The 15629-nt window shown below is 40.2% G+C and overlaps 2 protein-coding genes across 4 annotated transcripts in view; both read left to right on the top strand.

The window, feature by feature from the left end:
• ephx1 (epoxide hydrolase 1, microsomal (xenobiotic)) overlaps positions 1–5003 on the top strand; it is a 50373-nt gene extending 45370 nt beyond the window's left edge. For both annotated transcript variants that reach the window (XM_048250531.1, XM_048250533.1), the window contains 8 exons: positions 1157–1343; positions 2401–2581; positions 2695–2904; positions 3010–3139; positions 3391–3605; positions 3705–3813; positions 3897–4019; positions 4330–5003. In XM_048250531.1, coding sequence (XP_048106488.1) covers positions 1161–1343; positions 2401–2581; positions 2695–2904; positions 3010–3139; positions 3391–3605; positions 3705–3813; positions 3897–4019; positions 4330–4531 — 1353 coding nt within the window. In that variant the 5' untranslated portion in view covers positions 1157–1160 and the 3' untranslated portion in view covers positions 4532–5003. The remainder of the gene's footprint in view (positions 1–1156; positions 1344–2400; positions 2582–2694; positions 2905–3009; positions 3140–3390; positions 3606–3704; positions 3814–3896; positions 4020–4329) is intronic.
• Positions 5004–10082: 5079 nt separating this feature from the next.
• On the top strand, positions 10083–14028 carry LOC125299627 (transcription factor 23-like). 2 transcript variants are annotated; one of them, XM_048250972.1, is made up of 3 exons: positions 10083–10415; positions 13226–13504; positions 13619–14028. In XM_048250972.1, exons 1-3 carry the CDS (start codon positions 10311–10313, stop codon positions 13739–13741), a joined length of 507 nt encoding a protein of 168 aa, XP_048106929.1. In that variant the 5' UTR covers positions 10083–10310; the 3' UTR covers positions 13742–14028. The 2 variants fall into 2 exon arrangements, with proteins under 2 accessions (XP_048106929.1, XP_048106928.1); XM_048250971.1 differs by having other exon boundaries at positions 10083–10442; positions 13619–14026.
• The last annotated feature ends 1601 nt before the right edge of the window (positions 14029–15629 follow it).

Raw genomic sequence — 15629 nt, 5'->3', positions numbered from 1 at the left:
CTTTTTTGGCTTTACTTTGTTCATGGCAATGCAGTAAAAAGTTGAGAATCATTATGAGTGCATACACCATATGCAGGCAGGCTAACACGCAACCTCGGGTCAAGTCAGGTCAGATCAGTTCGTGTCACAGATATGGAGCGCAGAAAGGTCATTTTTCATCACTAAATAAAAAATGGTATTTATAAATCACACACCACATATTTCTGTAAATTGCTCAGCCCCAGAGTATCCCTCCAACATGGCAATTGTAATGCCCGATTCAGGACAGTCTGCCCTACAGACACATGAAATGCATGTAGAGCTATGAGCTTGCTGTGGTGAGATGTATGTTGAAATATAAGAATTTTTATAATACACATTTTATATTTTAATTCTTTAAAAATCATAATAAAATCAATGCTAGTACTAATACATGAAATGATCTGGATAGCCTAGACTCTGCTGAAAAAAACAATATATAATATGTGTGTGTGGCACTTACAATGACCAGAATAAATCCTTATGAATAAAGGTAGTGAAAATGCCCTAAAAACGGCTTAGGGTTCTAAGGGTTAATGTATCTCACATACAGCAAACTGTGATATATCAAGTATATTCAGTATATCGCCCAGCCCTAACTTGAGCCATTTATTAGTTATCCTATCTCGCACCTGTGTTCTTCTGTGTCCCTCTCTATTCAGCTGGATCTCTTCTCCCCCTCTCTCACTTTTTCATTCTTCACTTACTCTCTATTTTGTTCTCCATCCCTGTTTCAATTACTCTTACAATCTCTTTTCTGTTTTTCACACTGTCCATTTCAATCTAGCCTACCTTTTTCTCTTTTCTGACACTCAGTGCTCTTCTCATCTCTCCTCACTCTCTTCCAGGATTGTTCTGTATGCAATAACTTAAGAACGGTTTAAATTAGGAATATTGACCCTAGCAAACCTTAGCAATCACTTCAATTACTATAGCAACATCCCAGCAACCACTTTGCATGTTCTGGTATTTCCTTCAGAAAATGCTTCTCTAGTTGAGTTCACTCTTGATATTCTATATTGTTTTGTTGTTACGTTGTGGTATTATGCACAATGCTTTATTTGTTTAAATATGTTTAGTTGCTTTCACTGCCAGGCAAATTCTATGAACATGAACATGATTATACCTGTCTTTTCAGCACCATGTTGATCGAGTTTGTGGTGGTTCTAGCCTTGGGTATTGTAGCCTGTCTTGTGTTGCTAAAGAGAAAGACAGTTGTACTGAAGACAGAAGACGGCTGGTGGGGTATTGGAGATGCACCTCTGGGGAATGAGGATGAGAGTATTTCTACCTTCATGGTTGAAACATCCCAAAAAGAGATTGAGGTTAGAGGGGTTAAGCAAATTCTAGTATATTATATATTCTTTATATTTAACTTTTTATTATTATACATACCTGTGAATGGAATTGTGTATGGGGTCCCTCACACCAAGAATGATAGCTATAATAATAAAAAAAAAGGCTTTAGCTAATATGAATTGACAACATCCACACACAAAGTATAACGGTAATGAGATGAACGATATCATTAGGGATCACTTTCAAACTGATTTTGAGAACAATGACAGCTGACAGAGAAGCTGACTTCCCGTATTGTTGGTCAGTGTGGTTCTTGGTCTGAACATGTATGGCCATGCATACTGTGTGCATGATAAATTAGTAAAAGAAGCATGAGAAAAGTAATTATCATACTCATGTAAAAGGAGAAAGAGATGGGGTGGGATCGGGAAGTTACTAAATGTGGTATGGGCGCTATAGCCAGTTGCGCCACAGCGCCCCTAACTGTGATCTTAGGAATAGCATATTGTTGTTTGTACAAGCTGCGCCTCTGAGCTTTGTGCAATCGCAGCCCCTTACTCACTCCCCACAGCCTCTCCTTGCATGGTAACAACTGATAACCTGACATGCAACTTAAGATGTGTAGTGTATGAGATGGGTACAGACTACAGAAGATTTTAGATGAGCGACCACAACATGTATTAAGTAGGCCCAGATTTCCCCCCTGGAATAGTTATCAGGTCCAGTTGGAACATCAGTGAATGGCCAAAAAAAGGACAAATCATGGGGGGTATACCAAACATTACTTGGGTGTTAGGGTAGCCTACTGCACATGTCATTGACAGTGAGTGGAAACTTCAGTCATTTGCATTTATCATGCTAAAAATCTGACACCAGGCACTACGCTGATGCCTGCGCCAAAGGGAAAATTATATGAAAAAAGAGAGAGACGTTGAATTTTAAAGTCTATAATGTTGGTTTGGCTCTTCATGTTTAAATGTGTATTTTTATCAGATTTTTGGCCGGTTTTCTCACACACATTTTGAGTATTCTCCAATAATCACATTTGCAAGTTCTCTTACATTCTTTATCATTATTTTGCAGGACTTGCACAGGAGAATAGATCAAACACGGCCTTTTCCTTCTTTGGAGGACAGCCAATTTAATTATGGCTTCAACTCTAAAGTTCTACAGAAAGTTGTAACATACTGGAGAAATGTCTTTGACTGGAAGAAGCAAGTGGACAAAATAAACAAATACCCTCATTTTAAAACAAAAATTGAAGGTGTGTTGATTGTGAATGTGATTGTAAAAGTGTATTTGTGACCATTCTATAGTACAATGATAAAGTAGATTGACTCTTTCAAGAATCAAGTTTTTTTTGTTACTAAATGTCAGGTATCAGTGTCCACTATGTCCATGTGAAACCAAAGAGAAAAACAAATTGTGTACCCATAATCATGGTACATGGTTGGCCTGGCTCCTTCTATGAGTTCTATGGGATTATACCCCTTCTCACTGAGCCTGCCAACCTTGATGACATTGCCTTTGAGGTTATTTGCCCATCCATCCCTGGCTATGGATTTTCAGAGGCCCCACGTAAAAAAGGTTAGTCATGAAAAGAGCTGATGTGCATGTTAGATTACATTTACAAATTTTCCAAACTAAAGTCATCATGAAAGTAACTAACGTCATTCTATGGATTGTGGGTAGGGTTTGATTCTGTTTGTGCAGCCAGAATATTCCTCAAGCTGATGAAGAGGCTTGGTTTCAGTCAATTCTATGCACATGGTGGAGACTGGGGCTGGCTTATCACTACAAACATGGCACAGCTTGATCCCAAGTGAGTGTCTGTTACAGCTTTGAAACAAGATTGCTATTTCCAAACAAGTTCATTTGGAGTCGCAAGATTTGTCTAGGCAACCCTGACATGTTACTGCTGGGATGTTGTGGGTAGGATGACCGATGACCAAGGCAAAGAGACAGTCAATTACCAATGGCCCTTTACAAATAATATGTGTTTACATAAAACAATTAAGTCCTCAAAACCTTTCGAATTCAAATTTAAACTTTTCAAATGGTCTTGTCCATCAGAGCAGTCAAAGGCCTTCACCTGAATTTTGCACCGCCTGCTAAGCCTGATTTTCCAATGATACTGTCTTTGATGCTGGGTTGGCGATTCCCAAAGTTATTTGGCTTCACTGAGCATGACGTGAAACGGCTCTACCCCTGCATGGAGAAAATGGTTGTAGAGCCAGTGAAGGAGATGGGATACATGCATATCCAGGCTACCAAACCAGATACTGCAGGTGAGAGAAGCTGCTCTTTATAAAACAGGGAAAACCATGGTGGTCACTGGATGTTTTCCCTCATATCCCTCTTACCCAACTTGAGTTTATGTCTTACAGGAAGGGCATTGAATGATTCGCCAGTTGGTTTAGCTGCTTACATTCTAGAGAAGTTTTCCACATGGACAGATCTTGAGTTCAGGGACCTTGAGGATGGAGGACTAGAAAGGTAAATTATAATCAATAATTCAGCATCGCACAATTGAACAGCATCCTTACCCAAACAATTGTGTACAATTTTTGTTTTGTTAGGAAATTCTCCCTGGATGACCTTTTAACAAATGTAATGATCTATTGGACGACTGAGTCAATTATTTCATCCATGCGATTCTACAAGGAGAATTTTGGCCAGGGCTTGAATCAGCCGCATGCAAGGTACACAAGAAAAAAATATGGAATATAAATGGAAATGTATCACCAATTCCACTGTCCATAAGTATATTATTGAGTCTATACTGTCTTATTGATACATACTGTACTCATACTGTATACTCATGTTTTGTTGAGTTGTAAATTGAGTTGTAAATTTTGTTTTTTTTTACTGTCAAAGTACTCCTAAGTCACCTTTGGGATATAGCCAATAAGGTGTATCCCGAAGATGATGTCTTGTGTCTTCCTTCAGAGAACCTATATTACGTTGGCAACTAGTGTTTTTAATAATTTGTTTCTCTTCCCACATCTGTAGTATACCAGTATATGTGCCCACTGCCCTGGCTTCTTTTCCCAACGAGCTGATGCACACTCCTAAGCTTTGGGCAAAACAAAAGTATCACAAACTAATTGCCTTCACCCCAATGGCTCGTGGTGGCCACTTCGCTGCCCTAGAGGAGCCAGAACTTATGATGCAGGACATTCAACATTTCATCAAGATCCTGGAGAAGAAGTAAATTCTAAATTCTTTTTTCAATTTACTTTAGCAGCCTAAACTTCTGTTTAGAACTTCTGTTCTGCACTGTACTTTACAATGAATGGTGCGAATATGTTTAACTTTCTCTCTGTTTGAGGTTGAACTGGAAATCTTAGAGAATGATTTTGAAAAGACTTTGATTATTGAATCATTATAAATACAAGGTGTACAGATGAAGTGCTTACACACAAAAACTTTCAGATTTTAAAACGCAGTGTGCATGCACATTCTATGATGACTTCCCTTTGTAAAGGTGAAGCAAACTATGTGAGAATTCATGTCACATGATTGCTTATGTAATTGAAAACAAAGGGGCAATTGGTCTGTCACTAGCATAGATGCTTCTTAATAAAATTACAATAACATTTAATGGTTTTATGTGATGCAAGAAATCACACTCTTGCCCTTCTATGCGTTTATTAGCTATTCCTGTTCGCCTTTGTTTAAAGCACATTGAATGACCTTTGTGTATGACATGTGCTATATAAATAAAGTTGTCTTGACTTGACATGGCTTCACAGGAATTTCTCAAATCAGCACCTGTGGCTTAATCTACAGCTTCAGTTTAGCTGTTGCTGTGTTTAAAGTATCCATCCATCCATCCATCCATCCACCCATTTAGTGAAATGAGATTGCACTTGCCACTGGTGATGTGCCACTTCTGGTTGTTGAAATACATGCTGAACTAAAATTTAACCAAAGATATGGACAGACATGCATCTTAAATTGTATTCTACTGCTGCTACCTAGCAAATAGCATTGTCATAGGACCTTGCCAATAACTGTTAATGACAAAATCCCATAGTATGGCTTGTTACAGCTTGCGGTTGTGATGCCAATATGGTTGTAACAGCCCCTCTTTTCAATGTCAGCCTCTGAGCGAAGCTTGCTTGAAATGTTTCTAGGGTTTAGAAACAGTCTGGGGTGAAATGGTTTGAGCAAATGGTTTGAGCAAATGGTCAGTTTAAGTCTTGAGGCATCGACTGTTGGTCGGAGAAGGTCCCTGGGAAGGAAATACAAACAGCTGACATTCCCTGTACAACCTGGAGCACAGCATTTTCTCCAGTGGTGTGCCATTTTTTATATTGTTGATTTAAACTTTATGTTTTCTTCTTCTAGATCCTGTAGAAGTAAGCTACATCCATATTCCTTAGCCCAGGAAGTGGGCCGGTGTATGTACATTGTGGCAGTGTACCAAAAGTGCAGTCCTTGTGTTTTATGTAACATTGGGGCTTTGTTGCAATTGCCCCGTTTTACATTTGCATTTATTCAATTAGTAGATGCTTTTATCCAAAGTGACTTACATGTCAGTTATCATTATCATATTAATTAGAGGTCATTTCAAGTTGTGGGATTTGCATGAAGCAGGCGACAATGGGATTTGAGGTTCACTGTAGGCCTATGTCCATTTTACATACCAGTATGACTATTGTAATTCACTATTAGTTGGCTTACCTGCTTGTGTAGTAAGATCGTTACAGCTGATTCAGAATGCTGCAGCACGCCTGGTCTTCAATCAGCCAAAGAGGATACATGTAACTCCTCTCCTAGTTACTCTCCATTGGCTCCCTATAGCAGCCAGAATTCAATTTAAATCTCTCACTTTGGCCTATAGGACACTGACTGGATCTGCTCCTTGTTATTTTAATTCAAGGGTCAAGATGTACATCCTCCACCGCCCACTGCGGTCTTCTGAAGAGCGTCTGTTGTGTCGACCAGTCATAAACACTAGGTCGAATTCAAGACTTTTTTTCCTCAGTGGTTCCATGTTGGTGGAATGAGTTGTCCAGTGCTCTCTGTTCCTGTGATAGTTTTGGGTCTTTTAAGAGGGGTCTAAGGACATAAATATCTGTTCAACATGCACTTAGTTCATTAAAGGAATACGCCACCCCTAGGTGAAATTGGGTCACTCCCCGCAGTCCCTAGAGTTGGATGAATGAGCCAAAGCGTTTTATAGCCGACCCAGCCATTGTCCTAATCTAGAAACGGCCCGGCTAGCTTTATCTTAGCGTAGTCGCTGTAATCCGGAGATTCCAGCTAGCGTGTCGTTGCAAAAGTGAATCAAATAACTCAAGATTTTTTATAATTATTTCTCGTAACCTGTACATTCACATCGAGTACAAATATCAATGCAAATTAATACGAAGGGATTTACTAGACCAATTTAGATTTGGAACTATTTTCGGGCATAGCACCGGCAAAGCACCGCTGCCAGGCGCAAAGTCATCACGCAGCATCTGTAAACCCTCAACTTCCGGCAATACACCAGCGTGACTACCAAGTTCTCTGCTACTAGGCTGACACTGACAGGTGGGTTTTCTCTAAGAGTTCTAATGGCGATGAATATGGAAGATTACACGATAGACGAAGATGATGACTTCGACTACCAAGATCCAAGCCCCTACCTTTTCGAACCTGAGCGACTAGTCAAGGCGAGTCGGATGAGAGAACGACAGCAAACACGAACTGGTGGTGTGAGTGTGGAGTGTGCCAACCCATGCCGACTGAAATGGAGTGTTTATGCTGTGCAGAGTGGGATAAAATACTGCCATCAATGGTGGGCAACGCTCCCGAAGAGGAGCGTGACCGCACTTGTGTCACTGCTACCGACGACTTCTCAGCAATGATCCATCCTGCAGTCCTCAGTTTTTTTTTCCACACTCCACACTCACACCACCAGTTTGTGTTTGCTCTCGTTCTCTCAAATCTAAATTGGTTTAGTAAATCCCTTTGTGTTAATTTGCATTGATATTTGTACTCGATGTGAATGTACAGGTTACGAGAAATAATAAAAAAAATCTTGAGTTATTTGATTCACTTTTGCAACGACATGCTATTTGCAATCTCTGGATTACAGCGACCACGCTAAACTAAAGCAAACTGGGCCGTTTCTAGATTAGACAATGGCTGGGTCGGCTATAAAATGCTTTGGCTCACTCATCCAACTCTAGGGACTGCGGGGAGTGACCCAATTTCACCTAGGGGTGGCGTATTCCTTTAAGCACTTCTTGGGCTCTATCTTGCACTCCAGCGCAATTGACTTTGTATACTCGCGCTTTTGTCTTTCCTATTTTGCAGTCAGCGCATATTGGAATTTGCACACACACACACACACACACACACACACACACACACACATAAATGCACGCTCACACACACAAGCAGACACACACACATACACACATAAATAAACACACGCACACACACATAAATAAACACACACGCACAGGTATGCACACACTCACACACGCGCATAAGCACATACACACACCCATAGACATGTAGTAGGCATACGCACGCACACACATGCACACACATAGGCACGCACGCACAGACTCACACGCATACACACACAGGTATGCACACACTCGCACGCGTAAAGACACATACACACACAGTAGACATGTAGGCATACGTATGCACACACATAGACTAACATGCATACACACACAGGCACACACAAACACACACACAAACCCCATTATTCCCCCACACACACTCACAAGTGAAAACACACACACAGGGAAGCATACATACACAAAAGCAAATGCACACATTCACACTCATTTACATACACAAAAGTTGAAAGAGTAGGAGATGGAGACAAATTCACAAGCGTGGTTTATTTTTGCGGCGAGAATATGCAGGACTAAGCGGCGGTCATATTTTGTACCGCTTTGCGGTATATGTAATTATTATGACCGCCGCGCAGCGAAGCGGCGGTCATACTGTATAGGTTTAGTCAGATTTTTTTTTTTTTTCGCGATGTCCAAATTTCCGTCAAGGATTCCCGGGACACTGTAAGACCGGGTATCGAAACTTGGTGGGCATGTAACCCCACATGGATAGCATGGAACCTCCTTTTTTTCGTTTTGATCTGTAGCCCCCCCGCTGGACTGGACCCCCCGAAAGGAGGGTAGGGCAGACACAGTTTTCTGTGAATATCTCGAGAACCGTAGGATTTAGGTGGACCATTTTTTTTGTATGTTGATCTCAAAGGGCCATGTCAACCCATTCCATAACCACTCATTTCATGTATAGCGCCACCTAGTTAAACACATAAAAGTAAAAATGAGGTGTTGTAATCGCAGGTATCTGTGACCTAACATAGTCAAAACTGCACGAAATTGGAAGTGTAGGATCATTATGACACCCTCTGAATGCACGCCAAGTTTCGTGGAATTCCGTTCATGGGGGGCCACACAATAAATTAATTTATGTTACTATACACCAACTGGCCTGTAGGTGGCCGGAGACAGTTTTCTGTGAATATCTCGAGAACCGTAGGGCCTAGGAGGTCCACCTTTTTTTTGTATGTTGGTCTTAAGGGGGCATATCAACCTATCCCATTACCACTTATTTCATGTATAGCACTGGCAGTGCAGTGCCTGGCAGTGTAGGATCATTATGACACCCTCCGAATGCATGGCAAGTTTCGTGGACTTTCGTTCATGGGGGGGCCTTACAATAAAATAATTTTTTAATTAGTGACCGTACACCAACAAGGATTCCCGGGACACTGAAAGACCGGGGTACACGAAACTTGGTGGGCATGTAACCCCACATGGATAGCATGGAACCATCGCTTTTTGTTTTGATCTGTAGCCCCCCCCCCCCGCTGGACTGGACCCCCCGAAAGGAGGGTAGGGCAGACACAGTTTTCTGTGAATATCTTGAGAACCGTAGGGCCTAGGATGACCATTTTTTTTTGCACGTTTGCCTCCAGGGGTCATGTAAACCCATTCCATATGCACACATGTGCATAAACAGATACACACGCACACACATACATTCACAGTAATCCTACGTATGACACATACTCACACAGTAGACATATATACGCATGCATGCACATGCACACACACAGACACATAAACAGGCAAATACACAAGCACATGCACGCACACACACCCACCCACACACACATAAACATAAACATGTACACGCACACATGCACACAATTCAAGAATTTCTCAGAATTATGAACAGGCAAGATGGGGGTGGGGTTGTATAAAATGTATATTACATGTGAAATCTATGAACTAATCATGTTTTGGTACTTGTTGTCTAGCAGATGCCAGTGAGAATCGAGTGTGCATAATGCAATTCAGTGAGACAGTTAGAATCATATATGCCTTTCAGCGTGACTTATTTTTGTGGAAAACATGTGCTGGACTGGGTGGCGGTCATATTTTGTACCGCTCTGCGGTACATCTAGTTGTTGTAACCATTTGTCTGTCTAAGCTTGAACCACAGTTTAATCACAGTTTTAGATAAATGAATGAGCAAACTCTACTTTACTCCATTGCTTCTTTCTTATTTCATTCACAACATCAGATTAGATCAATAATGGTAAGTTAGGAACAGTGACTATTTAAAAATCTTGGCTCTTTCACATACTGGGGTTAGTGGTCAAGGTAAGAGTCTGCAGCTGTAAAAGAGGTCTGGCTTTTCCCAAAGCTCATGGTGGGGAGGGGGACAGCACATGCAGACTCTCCCTGGGTAGCCTAGACCCGTGGGAGGCAAAGAATTGGTGGGAGGAAATAACAGCGCAATTCAAGATCCTGGCATTACCTCACCAGTAAAGGATAAGACGAGGGAAAGGAATTGCTACATAATTAAAAAGCAAAACCTCTGAACAGAGAGCACAATCATGAGATCAGGCTTGCTAAAGGACTCTAAAACCATAGTGTGGAACATTTAAACAGACAGTATTTTAGGTACCAATTTTGATAATTCTATGAAGTTGACATCTTTCTATGGATAAGCATCTGAAGAGTGCTTCATTTGACTCATTGGATATGGATGTAACCAAGGCGGGAAACCTGGTCTGTGAGAGAGTGGCCCCTCCAGGCTCCACAAAGGTAACTCTTAGTGACACAGATAAATGGGTAAGTTAGATCTGCAGAATAACATCCTAGGGCAGTGTACAGTGCCTATATAAAGTATTCACTCACTTTATAAATGGAATCATGGTCAGTGTAATTTGTTTTGTTTTTTTACAAGGATTTGGGGGAGAAAATGAAATCTAATGTTAAGGGGAAAACAGATTTCTACAAAGTAAAGTAATTTAAAATATATCATGGAAAATTAGCAATTGCATAAATCTTCAAGTCAGTATTCGATAGATTAGTCTCAATTAGACTCGAACATCTGGATACTGCAATTTTACTCCATTCATCATTGCAAAACTGCTCAAGCTATGTCAGGTTGCACAGGTATCGGATGTGAACAGCCCTTTTCAAGTCCAGCCACAAATTCTCTATTGGATTGAGGTTTGGGCTTTGACTCCCCAGAACATTTACCTTGCTGTCTTTAAAGCGCATACACTACCGGTCAAAAGTTTAGGATCACTTAGAAATTTCTATTCCACTCCATTATAGATAGAAGACCAGCTGAGGTCAGTTGCATTGTTTTTTTTAATCAGGGCAGCAGTTTTCAGATTACATTATGTGCTTACATGCAGTAATTGCAAAAGGGTTCTTGACTGTTGTAGAAAGAAATGGCTGATCTTTAATGCAATATCTACTTTGCCCATTATCAGCAACCATTCATCCAATGTTCCAAAGGCACATTCTGTTTACTAATCTGATATCATTTTAAAAGGTTAACTGAGAAAACATTGGAGAACCCTTTTGGAATTATGTAAGCACACTATAACTGCACTATGGAAGTTTGCCAGACCGGGTAGCGGATCTGTAGTTCTATGGAATGAGACATAAGAAACTACAATTTTGACTTGCATCTGATATCGCAATACATCATACTTTCATAAAATCATGCAACATACTCTACCTCAGTGGTCCCCAAACTACGGCCCGCCACCTCATTTTGGGTGGCCCCCCAAAACATGTCCGTGGTATATAGCAACCGGCCCGCACGGGAGTACGACATCGTCAAACTATAACCTCCGCAATTTCCCCCATTCATTCTCTATGGCGAGTCTTAACAGTACACATGTAATACTGTTTTTGTCCACTGGTGGTTGTTTTGGCGCTGTTTCGCGTTTGCCATCAAAAACGGAATGATTTAAATGTAGGCCTATCTGCAAACAATGTAATGAGGCTATGCTGACTGCATCAGTACTCAAAGTATTCTAAAAGTTTATCAATGAATTGTTAATAACTAACTAACTTATATTCAAGTAATTTTTCTAGGACTTTCTGGGATAATTATTTTTATTTGTTCAAATGTTGAATGGTGGTCATTTCAGACCACTTCAGCACTTCATAAAATTCTCATAGTTTGAGAACTTTACATTTTCAGAGTTCACACATTTTTAATTAAATGTACTTTTGGGACTACCTGCTAATACTTTTGGGAATGCAAAAGTCTTTTTATTAGTAATATTTAATTTGAGTTACATTTTACACTGATATGGCATGATGGCATAAACACAGCTAACAATGGTATTAAATTGCAAAAGCCTATAGATTAAATGTAATGGAATATTCAACTAAGGTAGACTGCTGTTATTCACAGCACTAAGCTATTTATGGTTACTGATATACTCCGAGTCTCTGGCCCTCTCTTACAGCCAGGCATATTAAGCTGGCCCTCGGAAGAAAAAGTTTGGGGACCACTGCTCTACCTTGTCTGTGGACATCGTAATTTGCAAAGCCAGTGCTGGATAAACAAATAGCGTGCGTGCGACAGAGGAAAAGTGCTTTGGTGTTGCTTTAATATGCGCTTTCTTCAACAGTGGCTTTCTCTTTGCCACTCTCCCATAAAGATTTGACTGGTGAAGAACCCAGGCAACATTTGTTGTTTGCAGAATCTCTCCCATCTCAGCTAATGAAGCTTTTAGCTCCCTCAGAGTTGTCATAGGTGTCTTGGGGGCCTCCCTTGCCTGTCTCCTTGCACGGTCACTCAATGCACGGTCACTCAACTCACACTTTATACTTAATCACTTGCGAACATTCACTGTCCTCAGGTGATCTCCATTTCACTGATTGTGATACTATAGCACCAATTGGCTGGACCTTTGTTGAATTAGGACAGTGACTTCAAAGGGGGTGAAAATGTATGTAACCACTTATTTTACATTTTATATTTTTAATTCACATTATTTTGTAGAAATCTGTTTGACATTAAAGTTTTTTGACATTAAAGTTTTTGACAAATTCTTGTCAAAAAGGGCAAATTATATTGACAATGATTCCATTCTTAAAAGCAATAAGGGGAATATATATATATATAATTATATATATTTATATATATTATATATATATATATATATATATTTATAATAGGCAGCCGTGGCCTACTGGTTAGCGCTTCGGACTTGTTACCGGAGGGTTGCCGGTTCGAACCCCGACCAGTAGGCACGGCTGAAGTGCCCTTGAGCAAGGCACCTAACCCCTCACTGCTCCCCAGGCGCCGCTGTTGTTGCAGGCAGCTCACTGCGCCGGGATTAGTGTGTGCTTCACCTCACTGTGTGCTGAGTGTGTTTCACTAAGTCACGGATTGGGATAAATGCAGAGACCAAATTTCCCTCACGGGATCAAAAGAGTATATATACTTATACTTAAAATACTGTATATATTCAAAGGGTGTGAATACATTTGTTGACACTAAATAGTTATTTAAACTTAAAATGGGGATAAATCAGTCAATTATTGCCATAATACATTGGAACAATAACATTGGGGTAAACGTTGTTTTTATTGCCTAGATGAAGGTAGGAATGGTTGGACCAAAAGGGATGAAGTCTCACAATTGTCCTGAGAATGCAGCTCGTGAGAGGAGTCGGGTGAAAAACCTGCGAGAGGCATTCCACAGGTTGCAGGCCGCACTACCCTCTGTCCCTCCAGACACCAAGCTCTCAAAGTTGGATATACTTGTTCTGGCCACAAACTACATTGCCCACCTCACAGAAACATTGGATCAGAGCAGGTGCTTCAGTGATCACACTTTTTCAAGCAAGGCTGGTGGATTTCTGCATCCCGTTAAGGTAGGTTGGGTAATTAATGTACACAATACAATACATACAATAATACAATTAATGATATCTTTACTAAGGGAGGGGGGGGGGTCTATGAAAAAGCTCACTAATTCTTCATTACAGAAATGGCCGATGCGCTCTCTGCTGTATTGTGGAAGTATGGACAAATGGCTTACAGGCATTCCAGCCAGCCAGGAGACAACCACTGCATCCCCAGTGACCCCCAAACGTTCAGTGAATATGTAATGCATTTGCAGTTCTATCTTATGTTTGCTTTGCATACTGGGAATTCACCAGTCACATTTTCAAAGGAGTTAATTCATGGCCCCATTGGATGGTTGTGATCTCAAATCACTGAACACTAACAAGCAATAAAACTTTTTGTATCATTAAACATTTACAACCCATCCACATGCCATAAATCCTTTGTTCTCTTTGTGCTTTACATTTGTTATATGTGCCACAGAAAAGTGAGTATGGTACACACAATTTATTTTAAAAAGTATTTTCCAGTATTTTTTTAAAAAGTATTTTCCAGCGGTTTTAACACAAAACCACCTGTTGCCCATATGTTGTCCTTTTGAATTAGTGATCCTTTATTGTACTTAAGTCTTCTTTGACTGTGTTGTGCCTTAAATCTGTATTTGATGATCAATCAAATGTATAGCGCTCAAAGAACACCCAAAATATAAAATCATTCATTGTTTGAAAATTCCGTTTTTTTTTCTGATTGCTTAAGCACATTTTTTGTAACTATTGGCTATTTTTTGCAAAACCCTACACACAAATAGGAAAACCTTGGTATGGTATGAATAAAAAAACACATCTGGCTTTTGCTTTCTCTGTGCACAGGGTAGGCTATGTCAGTTTGAGGTCATACTTTTGTCATAGTTCTGTAAACATACAGGGATCCAAACTTCAAGTATTGGTGTTTATTTACACACAAGTCAAAACACAAAATAGCAATTTCACTGAAAAAAAAAAAGTCTATTCGTGTCATCTCTCAAAATTTCGTCTACATCACATGCAATGTCCTCTAGTCCAAGGCACCGGGGAAAATATATTCTGGAATGCTGGATCCAGGCCTGACATGATGCCTGGTCAATATCCCCACATGTAGACTGATTTTTTTTATTTGCCCCTTCAAATTTTTTTTATTTGCCCCCTTTTTTATTTCCCCCTTCCTCGTCCTCCTCTTTGTCCTTTTCCTCTAACTTCACCTCCTTGTCCTTGTCATCCTCTCCCTCTTGCTTCTTCACCTCTGCCTCCTCTTCCTCCTACTTCTTCACCTCCCCGTCCTCTTCCTTGGCCTCCTCTAATTCTCATTCTTCCTGCTCCCTCCATTGTACTCCACACGGACAGCTTACCTGTGGCTTATTTACACTGCTTAGGCTGATTGCAAAGTGAACTAATTATCTAAAACAGTTTTCATAATGTGACAGTGTGCCAGACAGTTGGCAAAATAGTGTAAATAATAGGCATACATGTCTATAGTTTTGCTAGGAGTGTGTTGATCATTTGGAAATTGAGTGTAAAGCAGTGAGTTGTGTTTACAGTTCTGCAAAAAGAGTGCTGTGCAGTGGATTATACAGTTTTGTGTGTGTTACAAAATTGCAAACTGAGTGCAAAGCAGTGTTTGTGCTTTTAGTTTTGCAAACTCAGTGAGTGGTTTTGCTATAAGTATTAGTAGTTTTAGAAATTATGCTATAAGAATCACGGTTAGCGTTCAGAAAAAACTAATAAAAAGTAATGGTTCAAATGATGGAACAAAGATAAGGCTGATTATTCAGGACAACAACCACACAGGCCATGTTTAGGTCTAAACCATGTTTCTTTTAAACTAAATGGGACTGGACAAAATTAATTCAAGGGATGTTAGTTAAATGAATCTTTTCCATTTTGAGACATACCCAAAACAAGTACAGAATTAGTACATTACTTCTTGACTGAAATCTTGAGTGTAAGCTCTTGCACAACATGGGCTTGGGTCCATGAGGAAAGGGGCAGTTGTCAAGGCTAACACTATAAATCTGTCTAGCTGGTTAATCACCTCCTCTTCTATCATGCTAATGACTAAATTGGAATGGAAAAAGGCATGCCTCTGAGACGGGATTTAGTGTCAAAGGACAAGGAG

This window comes from Alosa alosa, chromosome 8 (assembly GCF_017589495.1).
Source record: "Alosa alosa isolate M-15738 ecotype Scorff River chromosome 8, AALO_Geno_1.1, whole genome shotgun sequence".
Classification (NCBI taxonomy): Eukaryota; Metazoa; Chordata; class Actinopteri; order Clupeiformes; family Clupeidae; genus Alosa; species Alosa alosa.
This window is presented reverse-complemented; position numbering and strand designations above follow the sequence as displayed.